Below are 13098 nucleotides of genomic sequence, written 5' to 3'. Positions count from 1 at the left end.
AGGTTTTGGATCCGTCTGTGTATGTCAGGGTATATCCTTCATAACACGCCAAAAGCTCAACTGCCCTGGATCTCAATAGGTGTGGTGTGACGTCTTTTTTCCTAATTTCCGTAAGCGAGGTGTCAATGAAGGGTGTGGTCATTTGCCAAGGAGGAGAAGCCAGGCGGCTTACTTGCCTTACACCCCGAACAGGAATTCCGCTCTCAAGCAATAACGCTCTCATTCGGGAACCGAAAGTTAAAGCGTGCTGCTGCGGCCCATGACGAAGAGAGCTTACTGCAAACCGCGAAAATATTGCAGAATATGTCGGGTGAAGTGGGAACTGCCGCAGCTTCAAGGCATAACGCATGCCAAGCATTTTCCTCCTCGTCGAAAGTGGTGGTTCGTGTGCCTCCGTTAAAAGGCTGACGGAAGGTGATGTGCGAAACGCCCCAGTAGCAATGCGAATGGCAGTATGGTGGACGGTATCAAGAACACGCTTGCTGGATTCAGACGCGCCATCATAAACAAAGCATGCATAATCCAGTTTGGAGCGGACGAGGGAACGATATAAAAGCATAAGCGTGCTTCTGTCTGCCCCATACGATGTGCGAGACACACACTTTAGTATGTTGAGAGATTTAAAGCATCGATCGCGTAACATTTTAAGATGTGCGTTATATGTAAGGCGGCGGTCAAAGTGTATCCCAAGATACCTGGCCACGGCCTTATTTGGAATAGAGCGACCATATAGACGGATGCTCAGATCATCACATCGCTGGCGACGACAAAAATGCATCGCAACGGTCTTGTCGCCTGAAAAACGAAACCCATTCATGTCACCCCATCTTTCAACGCGGTCCACAGCCAGCTGGAGACGCCGCTCCATCGCTGGTGCTCTCGCTGCACTGGTCCAAATAGTAAAATCGTCAACAAAAAGGGCACGTCCGACCGACTGTGGGAGCACATCACAAATATCATTTATCATAACTGCGAACAGTGCAACACTTAACACGCCGCCCTGGGGCACGCCGTTTATTTGTTCGTACCTGTCGGAGAGGACGTTGCCGACCCGAACACGGAAGTATCGTTTGGCTAAAAACCTTTGGAGAAAAGCACCCATATGGCCACGTATACCATATTTAAATACCAATACCACATTAAATACCATGGCGCCATGTGGTGTCATAGGCGGCTTCAATGTCGAAGAATACTGTCCCCATATGCGTTTTTCTTGAAAAGACTTGCGAACCGTGGTGTCCAGTGTTAAGAGATGGTCCACCGTACTACGGTTTTTCCTAAATCCGCACTGCGAGTTACTAAAAATATCGTTGTTCTCTAAAAACCAAGTGAGTCGCACGTTTACCATCTTTTCCATGAGCTTGGACAGTGATGACGTCAGTGAAATGGGTCGGTAATGAAGAGGGTCCAGCCCACTCTTTCCCTGTTTTAGGATAGGCACCACAACAGCTTCCCGCCAGGCCGGAGGGAACTCACCTCTTGACCACACCCTATTGAAGGCCGCCAATAGTGCACGACGTGCACACGGAGGCAGATGTCGGAGCATCTCATTGTGGATGGACCTTCCGATACACTACGAAGTCTTCCGATTGCCGACTCCAACTCCACCAAAGTGAAGGGCTCATTGTACGCCTGTGGCTGCCTTGTAGAAAAGTTCACTACGGTTTTTTTCGGATTGTGCTCTTTGCCGTAAAAACTGTGGGCTCATGTTTGCACCTTCGCTACGGTGGGAGAGTGCTCGGGCGATCCCGTTAGCCACATCCAACGGATGAGTCACCACCTGGCCGTTAACATGTAACACAGGAAGTGGCACGGATGAAAACTGCCCGGAGATACGTTTGATCCGAGCCCACACCTGCGAAGTTGGTGTGAATCGGTTGAGCGTGCTTGTGTACATACGCCAGGATTCACGTTTCGCTTCTTTTATCGTACGGCGGGCGAAAGCCCTGGCTTTCTTAAAGGCTACTAAATTCTCCAAGCTACTTCTGGCGTCAAAAGCTCGGAAAGCACGTTTGCGTGCGCGAATTGCGTCACGACACTTCTCCGTCCACCACGGCACAGGAGTGCGACGAGGAAATCCAGAAGTGCGCGGGATGTAATCGCTAGCGCAATCTAGAAGTCTGTGAGTAAAATCCTCAATAGAGGGTGCCACCCTCACACCTCCGGTCTGACATAATGTCTCCAGTCGAGCCTCAAACTCTCTCCAGTCAGCCTTTTTTAAATTCCAACGTCGTGGTCTTACACCCAACGTTCCTCTTATTTGGAATCGAAGCCACACTGGGAAGTGATCGCTGCCCATTGGATCATCTGCCACAGACCACTCGAGGCTCTCCACCAGCTCTGGACTAGAAAGACTCAGGTCAAGCGCGGAAGTCTGACCAGACGGCAGTGTAAAATGAGTACGAGTCCCTGTGTTTAAAATACACAGTGACGAGTCACGGATAAAATGTTCGCACATCCTTCCGCGGGTGTTCGTGCTATCACAGCCCCACGCGGTGTGATGAGCGTTGAAGTCGCCTAAAAGAAGACATGGTGGAGGCAACTCATGCACTAAACGTCTCATGTCTTCCAATGGAAAACCGACGTCAGGTGGAAGATATAAAGAACACACCGTGATGTGACGGTGATTAAAATGTAGGCGTGCGGCTACAGCCTGTAGCGTAGACCGCAGGTTAAACCTCCTGGCTGGCACGCTGTGGTGGACTGCAAGGACACCGCCATGTGCGATACCGTCGGTTAACACATCATTGCGAAACAGGGCGTATCCCTTCAGCGTGCAGTTGTGACTAGAAGCAAGTTTGGTCTCCTGCAGCGCTACGGCTGCAGGACAGTGCTTGCTGACGACAGCCTGGAGGTCGAGGGCATTCGCCCTTATTCCTCTACAGTTCCACTGTAAAAAGGCCTGTAAAGGGGGCATGTTAAAAACCCGGTTGGAGGTCACATACTAAAACCGGACACGTCCTAAAAGAACTGGGCTGCGCCAGTTGCAGGGGCAGACTTTTCTGACTGAGAGCCACGGTTGGAATCTGCAGGGAGGTGCCCCACTCTGGGACGAGTTCTGGGACTCCCGCCGTCAGATGGAGACGGGGGACCGGCCGGGGCACGCTTGACGCCAGCGTACCCGGTCCGGGGTGGCGGCGGGGGAGGGCCCATCGGCGGGCCTCTACCGGGCGTCTGGGGGTCAGCGGGGGCCTCCACTGGCCTTTTCGGCGATGGTGTGCCACTGCGAGGGGTGGGCTCCTTGCTTGCAACGGACGAGCGATTGGCCGTCTTAGCCCTCTCCAACTCCGCTAGGCGGGCCCGCTTGGCGTCGCGGGCGCGCCTGTCCGCCTCCTGCCGTTCCATCGTTTCCGCTGCTCGTCCACACACACTCGCCAGCGTCGCCGGAGGCGACGAGGGCAGCGGAGTGACAGACGGTGAGGAAGGCCGAGCCCGCGGACCATGGCCGCGCTTGACCACTGTCCATCCCTCCTCCTCCCCCGCCTGCGACCCCGACGACACATGAAGGTCCGGCGGCACAGCGTTGGTGGAGCAGGACGCAACTGAAGGACCAGGAGGATCCGACTGGGCGGGGGTCGCCCGCCCCGCCGGCACCACAGACAAACCGAAGGATCGCAGGAGCGTGATGAGCTGGACCGCTGACATGTGACTGATGCTGGTGGACTGTGGTACAGAGGTTTTGGATTTTTCGGCATAGGATATCTTGGGGTGATTAGCCTCATACTGTTCACGCGCCTCGCGGAAAGAAATGTTCTTTGAAGTTTTGAGTGATATAATTTCCTTTTCCTTCATGAAGGCTGGACAACTTCGGTCGAAAGTTGTGTGCGGTACCTGCCCCGTGCCACAGTTCACGCACCAGGGCTGCACAGAGGTACACTGGTCTCCCGCATGCTCGGAAGATGCACACTTCCCACAGACAGCTCGATTGCGGCAGTGTGGTTTCGTATGACCAAAGCGCTGACATTGAAAACATCGCATCGGATTCGGAACGAAGACCCTGACTTTGACAACTGCGTAGCCAATGCGGATATCAGACGGTAAATCAGGCCTGTTGAATGTCAGTATAATGTTGTTTGTAGGGATTTGGTCATCACCCCTCCTGGTCGTGATCCTACGTGCTGCCGTGACCCCGAAAGTTCCCAACTCTTCGATGATTTCCTCCTCGCTGACGTCACGAAGGTCATAGCAGTTTATGACACCTTTTGAGAAATTTTTGGTGTGGTGCGGTGTGACTGTGACTGGCACGCTCACGTCTCGCTTTGCACTCTCGGTTCTCGCGGCATATACAAATTCAGTAACAGTCAGAGCTCGAGTCGCATCGGTGCCGTTTGCGAACTCCACTTCGATCGCGCCGTCCCTCAGCTTGTCACAGCGGGTGACTTTTCCCAACCTGACGCATCCGTTTCGGCGCTGAAACGGTGAAAGCGATGCCAGGTTCTTCACATCACTCCGGAAGACAAGAACGCGTGGGGCAGGTGGAACCCTAAAACTGGAACCCTCGCTGCACCCTAAATTCATCGCAGTCCGTCCCCCTCTCGGGGGGCGGGAGTTTTTTGGGTTTGTAGATGCCATGCAAGGTTGTTCTTTATTTCGGCACCGGGGCTCCCCACCCACCTCGGAGCCCAACTGGGGGACGGCCCACTCACCAGTTGGTGGTGGTGCCGCCAGGGCTACCTCGGTGCTATACGGGGCGGACGACGCCTCCCACACGGCCAGGTGTAACCGGGGAGACCCCTCCCCGTCCTGACCGTGGTTCAGCGCCGCCGCCCCTTGACCCCTTAAGCCGCTGCGCGCGGCCAGGCGCCCCAAGCGGAGACCCGCAAGGGGCACCCAACCGCAACGCGAGCGACAAGCCGCTAGACCCGTGTGGGGCCCCACGGGCCCCCCACGCCCCCGGATATCCTGGCCAAAGTGGAGTGTTGGGGCGCGCCGTGACTGACCCGCACGACGCGCCCCTCAGCCACCAGGATCCGATCAACCCGGGGACATGGGCGAGGGGGCACGGCGACCCCAATAAAACAAGGATGGGGAGTGGTGATAGGGCCGGATGCGGGAGTGCGGGTAATGTGGAGGGAGCGAGCGGGACAAGGAGCAGGAGCTCACGTACCGGCAGGGTCGCTACGCCCTGAGAGGACCAGCTTGCGCTGTCCACCCGTTACCGGAGCTGGGACCCGAGGGGGCGCTAGTCCCCTACACCGACCGAAGCCGGTGCCCCTGCGGGGGCCGTGGTGTAGGCAACAGAGATATGGTGCTCTTGGTCGCCGAATGTGCGGCTTTCCTTCTATGACACCCGCCGAAGCGGTGTTCCAGCAGCGCTGTTGGCGCGGTGCAGCGAGGCCGCGTACCACCCGACTCACAGGGTACACAATTCCATACAGCGCCGACATGCAGCGGCAACGGCATTACAGCGCGATCCTCCATCCCAGAGAAACGTGGCCGAAGACTTCCCTTTGGCCGGAAGGGGGCGGAGGGACAGTCCTAGCGACACCGCTTGACCTGTCCACCGTCAGTCCTACCGACACCGCTTGACCTGTCCGCCATCAGTCCTACCGACACCGCTTGACCAGTCCGCCAGAGGCGGTGAGCAGCCAGGGCACCGTGCCGGTGTGCGATGCCTGCGGCGCCGGCGCGCCCGCGCGGGGTCAAGCGGCGGACAGCGGCTCCCGAGCGAGCGGCCGATTGGACAACTGGACAACTGCACGGGAGCGTGAACCCCCTTCACGCTCCAGTGCAGATGCCTTCCGGTCAGCACACAGGTGACGGCCGGCTGGCTGACGCAGGATACCCGGTCGCTTGAATGGCCCGACGCCAATGCCCGCCAGTGTTGTCAGACGCGATTACAGCGCCCTGTCACGGAACCAATGCCGAAGGGAGGTATTGTCATATCATTTTTTTAAACACTCCACCGGAGATAGCCCATGCCGCCCGAACTTTGCGTTCCGGCGAATGTAGATCGACATGCACAACACGTATCCGTGTTTTTGTCTTTTCAGTTCAACTGACCGTCTAACTACGCCGGAATCCGGGCCAAAACACGGCTCGTTTAAGCGATGCCAACTGGTTGACTGCTAAATACATTTAGTCGCAGCGGTCACCATCGCAGTGAATCTCCGACGATTTGAACACAAGCTCGCCAGTAATTGTACGTAAACATAATGGTGTGGTAGGTCTCACGAAATTGCTCCATAATTCCACGACTATCTTATTCTGTCAGAGATCACGCCGTGTTTTATAATCGAAAGTAATCCTACCTCAAACACATGATGGATGCCAAGAATCGACAGAAAATCATCATCAGGACTGGACGTTAATATACCACTCTTCAGGTCTGAGCGATCCTCCATCACACAAGTGTAATCGGAAGGTTTCCAGCTGCTGCCGTATTAAGCCACTGCTCTATGACCTCGTTCTCGAAAGTCTGCACGGCGAACACGTGGAGAATCGGCGCTCAACAGCACACTATTGTCCGGCCTTAACAGCATGACGGTATGCACGGTATCTTCCCATGCAGTTGATTTGAAAGTGTGCGGCAAATGGCTTCATAATGAGTCTCATCAATGTTCGTGGCCTTTCTTGATGTACGTTACGTTAGTCCCCAAACCTCTCACACTATGTGTCGAGGTGACCGACAGACGTGAGTGGGCATAGTCAAGGCCAAATCCGGTGAAGTCGTCCCGCAGATGTTATCTTTCCTAAGCAAATCTTGCACAATGCAGTCATTAGCGTGGATCATTAGGATCGGAGGTGCGAGATCATCCTAGGTCGAGCCCGCCAGAAATCATGACATTATCTTAGGTCAGCCCGGACGACCCCCTGCAAGTGGCAACGCACTGAAATGGTAGCATACTTAAACACGTCAGCTGTAATTTGTGGATGTGACGCATAAACAGCGACACGAATACATAAATCTACTTGGCGGCTCAGTCACTTGACTTCACCTGTTCTGCACCAGATTTCACAGGTTGCCCATGCGACACGGCGTAAATGATCTGCGTAGAAGCAGTCACGTCACACATGAGATCACCTAAGCTCACTAACATTCGATCCGACTTATGGGCTGTGGAATCTACACTGCCCGGGGGTGCGGAGACTATTGGCGGGGGGGGGGGGTGGAATCGACACTGACAGCGGGTGCGGAGATTGGCAGGGAGTGCGGAGACCATCCGTAGGGGGTGCGGAAACCGTTGGCAGGAGATGCGGAGACCATCGTCAGGGGATGCGGAGACCGTTGGCAGGAGGTGCGGAAACAATTGGCAAGGGGTACGGAGACCATCGGCAGGGGGTGCGGAGACCATCGGCAGGGGGTGCGGAGACCAGTGACAGGAGGTGTGGAGATCATTCGCAGGGGGCGCGGAGACCATTGTCAAGGGGTGTAGAAACCATTGGCAAGGGGTGCGGAGACCATTGGCAGGGGGTGCGGAGACCATTGGCGGGGTGTGTGAGATCATTGGCAAGAGGGGGAGGGGTGGAGCCCATTGGCTGGTGCACACCGCAGGTCGTGGCTATCGCGTCACAACCAGTCGCTTATCGACTGACATGTACGCCACGATCCTGCGCGCACAGGTGCGAGCATTCAGACTTCCCGACGTGTGGCGTCAAAACGCGCCAATTTCACCGTTCTAGCATTCACACTTCCCAACGTCGGTTGGCAAACATAGCACAGGGATGCCAATCTTTAATCACACCTCATGTACGAGGTACAGCGCCAAACCGGCTTTTCTCGATCGAAACCGATCATCCAGCCATCCGTCTATCTTGAAGCTCATCGCCGCAGCAGACCCTGCCATCCAAGCCTCTGCTATTAGGTGCAGGTAAAAGGAGTGTAGAGTTGAGCAAGTACCCCGGATGTACACCTTGGCTCGAAAACCGTAAGTTGGATACTTAGGTACCTGTAACGAACCCTGTGACAGTTTCTCAAAACAATGAATTTAGGTCGTTAAACTCATTGTTTTTCACACTCGGAGGAACCCGAGTCCAAATCTTTGCACGTGCCTGCAGGTCACGCTGTTGACCATATACGCTGCCGGCCGCAAAAGCACGCAGCCCGCTAGGGGCCCATATTGACAACCGGCCAAAGGCCAGCGACACCCTCCGTTTAAGTTGGGCCGCTCATGATGAACATTGTGCATAGGTCAGGTTGACAGGACGAGGCACGTGCCACGCGCTACCGATCGGTTCAAAGCCGGCACCGGTCTGTCCGCCACGCCGACGCACCGGATAGCGCCGGGCCGGCCGGCGTGGCGGTCCGTCGGCGCGCTTTGACGCAACACGGTCGGAAGTCTGAACGCACGCACGCACTCACTCACTCACGCATGCTCACACGCACATGCCCACGCACGCACACACACATACACACACATACGCACACCCGCCCATTCCCATTCCCGCACGCACGCGCGCACGCACGCACGCACGCACGCACGCACGCACGCACGCACACACACACACACACACACACACACACACACACACACACACACACACACACACACACACACACACACACACACACACACACACACACACACACACACACACACACACACACACACACTTGGATACCGAACTTTTCAAGCAACCGTCAGATTTAATCTCGCTCGCAAAGAGCTTGCAAAGCACCCCTTTTTCACTTTTGATTTTTAACTATATTTATGTGACTTCTTCTTGCTTTCGTTTTCTGAGCGTCGAACTCCAACAAAATAGGGAAAGAAAACAATTTTGTTCATGCTGGCCGCTCGCCATTTCCTTTCAGCGAAACCAAGACAAACAGTACACTACAACTTCAAAGCACCGACAGCTGAACACATAATTGGGTGCACATGAAGGACACACTTGGTTGCCCGGTAAGCCTATTCGTGGCTAGAAGCGGAAACTTGTCCAAATCATTGAGGGCCAGTGGCGCACGCGACCAAGGCCCAGCGCGTCAGACTTCAGTCCCGCTGGCGACCAAAGCCCAGCGCGTCAGACTGCAGTCCCGCTGGCGACCAAAGCCCAGCGCGTCAGACTGCAGTCCCGCTGGCGTCGCGCGGGCCGCGCTCCAGACGCGTCCTGATCACGGCTCCCTGATGCAGCGTGCGCACGAGCACGCCCCACCGGCGACGGATGCGTGGATCACACGTGCGCACGGCGCCTGGCGTTCGAAGCCGTCGGACGCGCACAATGAGCTCTGGTCTAAAGTGTCCGCATCGACCGAGCCCAACGCTCATGCATATTCGATGGCCGCCGCAGACGGGCCGCATCACACACAGACGCGGTGTTTGTGCGTGCGTGCGCGCGCGCGCGCGCGCGCGCGTGTGTGTGTGTGTGTGTGTGTGTGTGTGTGTGTGTGTGTGTGTGTGTGTGTGTGTGTGTGTGTGTGTGTGTGTGTGTGTGTGTGTGTGTGTGTGTGTGTGTGTGTGTGTGTGTGTGTGCGTGCATGTGTGTGCATATGTTCGTGTGTGTGTGTGTGTGTGTGTGTGTGTGTGTGTGTGTGTGTGTGTGTGTGTGTGTGTGTGTGTGTGTGTGTGTGTGCGTGTGTGCGTGTGTGTGTGTGTGTGTGTGTGTGTGTGTGTGTGTGTGTGTGTGTGTGTGTGTGTGTGTGTGTGTGTGTGTGTGTGTGTGTGTGTGTGCGCGTGTGTGTGCGCGTATGCGTGTGCGTGTGCGTGTGTGCATGCGTGTGTGCGCGCGCACGTGTGCATACATATATCTTTCAACCGTGAGCTATCGCAGTGCGCGCAAATGAAGCAAACACTGCATCCAGATAAAAAACGCCGTGCAGTATAGCAATACAAAAATGCATGACACGCCGTTCTCGGGCCGCATTATATCGACCAACTCTAAGAGGAACTACACCACGGTGTCCGGTGTCCTATGAGACGGTGTCCTATGAGACATGTTTCAAAACGCTGGAGGAAATCATGGTGTTCGGTGTAGGTTTCCGATTTCTGATTTGGATTGATTCTGCGAATCACAATTCAACAACGCCTTTACATACCTGCAGGATGGACATTATGAGCAAACTTGCATCAAGAAATAACATTTTTTGGTTTGTCCCGACCGTGACGGAGAAGGAGCGCTAGGGAGAGTTTTCCCACCAACCCCGTCATGCAGGAATTGCATAGCTTTTTCAGCTGGGCAGGGTGGTGGGTCACGCGCTGAGGTGGTCAGGCGCGCAGCTTCTATTTTACCGCTCTCCCAGGCAACGTGTGGTGGTAACCTTGACGCTTTAATCGCTGAGTTGGTCAGGCGCGCAGCTTCTATTTTACCGCTCTCCCAGGCAACGTGTGGTGGTAACCTTGACGCTTTAATCGCTGAGTTGGTCAGGCGCGCAGCTTCTATTTTACCGCTCTCCCAGGCAACGTGTGGTGGTAACCTTGACGCTTTAATCGCTGAGGTGGTCAGGCGCGCAGCTTCTATTTTGCCGCTCTCCCAGGCAACGTGTGGTGGTAACCTTGACGCTTTAATCGCTGAGGTGGTCAGGCGCGCAGCTTCTATTTTGCCGCTCTCCCAGGCAACGTGTGGTGGTAACCTTGACGCTTTAATCGCTGAGGTGGTCAGGCGCGCAGCTTCTATTTTGCCGCTGCAGCTACTATTTTACCGCTCTCCCAGGCAACGTGTGGTGGTAACCTTGACGCTTTAATCGCTGAGGTGGTCAGGCGCGTGGCTACTATTTTGCCGCTCTCCCAGGCAACGTGTAGTGGTAACATTGATGCTTTAATTGCTGAGGATACCTTCCTTGACAGGGTATCGTCTATGAAAGGAAGACTGGTGTATATAACGCTCATAGTTTGGTGTCATGGGTGCGTCAAGGTCCGCTTAAATCGTTTGAAGCATGTTTGGATTAGATATTTACTTTGCTGAATCACCCTATGTAGATACCCCTTCGATTTGAATGGCTGTTCTATTTAAGCCATTGCTCGGATTGCAGCTGCCCCGTGTGTGTGTCACTGGAGCTTTACGACGCACTCAGCTGCTGAGGCTATATGGCGTCGCCGGCCTCTCATCCTGGCAGGAAGCGCGGGCACCGCGGGGAATCGAACCCCGTACCTCTGGTTTCCCAGACGCACAGTGGTTAGCGCAGACGCGTTAACCACTATACCTCCGGCAGCCCGTAGCTGCTCCGTCGGGATCAGTACCGGAAGCCCTTGTGTTCGCAATCCCTGATGCTCATTAAGATACAACGTAATGTATGGTAACGCCTAACGTATCAAAACCTCTAATGCTTCATGACGCCTAATGTATCAAAACACCTAATGTATTGGACCACCTAATATTTCATAACCCCGTACACACCGCAACTCCCAAAAATCATAAACCTTATGTCAAAGGACACTTAGTGTATCATAAGCCCTAATGTTTTATAACGCTGAAAATATCGAAATCTCTAACGCTCTTAACCTCGTCTCTAACGCTCGCATCACGACTCCCAATATATCATGACACCCGATGCATCATAACACCTAGTGTATCATAACTACCAGTATTTGTAAGATCTAAGTGGAAGCCGTCAATAAAATTAAAATAACGACCCAACCGATGCATCCAAACTCCTATAATGACCTCCACACACCGCATGAAGGTGATCAGTTAGGCGTGCTCAGAAGCGGAGATCATCGTCTCGATTGCGCTCATACAGACAATGGTCAGCGGTGGGGCAACACAGATTTCCGTGGCTATTCCCTCTCCTTGTAATAACGCGGACCAAAATGTACGTAGTTGTTTGTGAGACAGTGAGATCAAAAAAAAAAAAATCGAGGTTACTGAAGTTGGGTCCAAATGTGTTTACTTTTACCGCGGTGCCTTTTGATGAGATCGATGGCGGCGGATCCCGCTTCAATAGTCCCGTACAGGTTGGCCTATGTCCACTGTATACGCGACGGCTCCAGCAGGCATACTTTTGGGGAGCTGAGAACGAAGGCCATCTAAGAAATCGCATGTATATATATATATATATATATATATATATATATATATACGCCTTTTAGACTTTTCATTATTTCCTGAGCAAGACGTTATCTTTATTTTCTTCTACACACATCATCGTGTTACCAATCTAATTAGCGTTACCTAGTATTAGCTTGAAGGGAAAGGCGGGCCAGCAGAAAAAGTGCAGGCTACACAGCTTCGCTGTCTCGTTCGTCCTCCCCGCCACTAGAAACGAATACAAGCTTTTGTCCGGGTTCAGTCCATTTGCAGTGCAGGGGTCGTCTCAGTCAGCACTGATGAACCGACGAGTCTGTGCCCGCGTCTCTGCGGCTGGCCCACCTTCGACCGAGCTCGGCTGATGGCACCAGCGGCCGCTCCGACACCAGTCTGTCCCCGCGTCTCTGCGGCTGGCCGACCTTCGAGCGCGCTCGGCTGATGGCACCAGCGGCCGATCCGGCACCAGCCTGAGGCCGAGACCGGCCTGGCTCACTCTCGCTTCACTATCATCTCCCCCGGCGGGCCCCATAAGATTGGACCGTTTTATTAATTCCCACAGCAATCTCACGACTATCTGTTATCGAAAAAAACAGAAGCGACGTGATCCGATCAGACTTGCGCTACGGCAAGGAGTGTCGGAGATGTACTTTAGAGAAGCATCGTCTCAGCCACAGGTGGTGTAAGCAGCTCCCCATTAATCAAACATCCTACTGATTCGTCAACACAGGCATTTCCACTTGGACATGACTGATGCGACAGCGCGTCATGTCACGAATCCACATCCCTTTAACTAGGAGTCGTCCAAACCATTTGCATTTTTGCGAGAAGCACATGGGCATAAACTGAGGATGTAACACTGAGCACTGCACTGCACGTTCCGAAATCAGCCGCTGGTCACAACCTGCAAGCTCAGTTTGACCTTTCAGGCATGGCAGCGCTCTAAATCACGCCGCCCGTGGCCGAAGCGCCGGTCCAGGAGCCCGCCGATCGTTAGGTGGCCCCTTTCGTCGGGCGCGCGCGGATTTACGCAGCCCTTCCGGCGCCGGCGAGCACCTGGGAAATGGGGCGGGCCGGTGCGGGATCGGCGGGCCAGTGGCCGCCGTCACCGGCTGCCGGCGCGCCGTCCCGCATGAAGCCCGGCCAGGGCGGCATGCTGGAGGACCGGAGCGCAGGAGGCAGCGGTGAGACGGCCCGGCG

At 54.7% G+C, this 13098-nt stretch overlaps 1 protein-coding gene across 1 annotated transcript in view; it reads right to left on the bottom strand.

Moving 5' to 3' along the window:
* LOC119109401 (tectonic-2) overlaps positions 1–9988 on the bottom strand; it is a 75740-nt gene extending 65752 nt beyond the window's left edge. The window contains exons 1-2 of the mRNA XM_037233014.1: positions 9974–9988; positions 5551–5615 (exon numbers count right to left, since the gene is read on the bottom strand). Of these exons, the coding sequence (XP_037088909.1) occupies positions 5551–5615; positions 9974–9988 (80 nt within the window). The remainder of the gene's footprint in view (positions 1–5550; positions 5616–9973) is intronic.
* Between the last annotated feature and the right edge of the window lie 3110 nt (positions 9989–13098).

Source organism: Pollicipes pollicipes, unplaced genomic scaffold (assembly GCF_011947565.3).
Source record: "Pollicipes pollicipes isolate AB1234 unplaced genomic scaffold, Ppol_2.1 Scaffold_7231;HRSCAF=8579_pilon_pilon_pilon, whole genome shotgun sequence".
In the NCBI taxonomy this organism is placed as follows: domain Eukaryota; kingdom Metazoa; phylum Arthropoda; class Thecostraca; order Pollicipedomorpha; family Pollicipedidae; genus Pollicipes; species Pollicipes pollicipes.
Note: the sequence above shows the minus strand (reverse complement) of the source record. Positions and strands in the feature narration are given on the sequence as shown.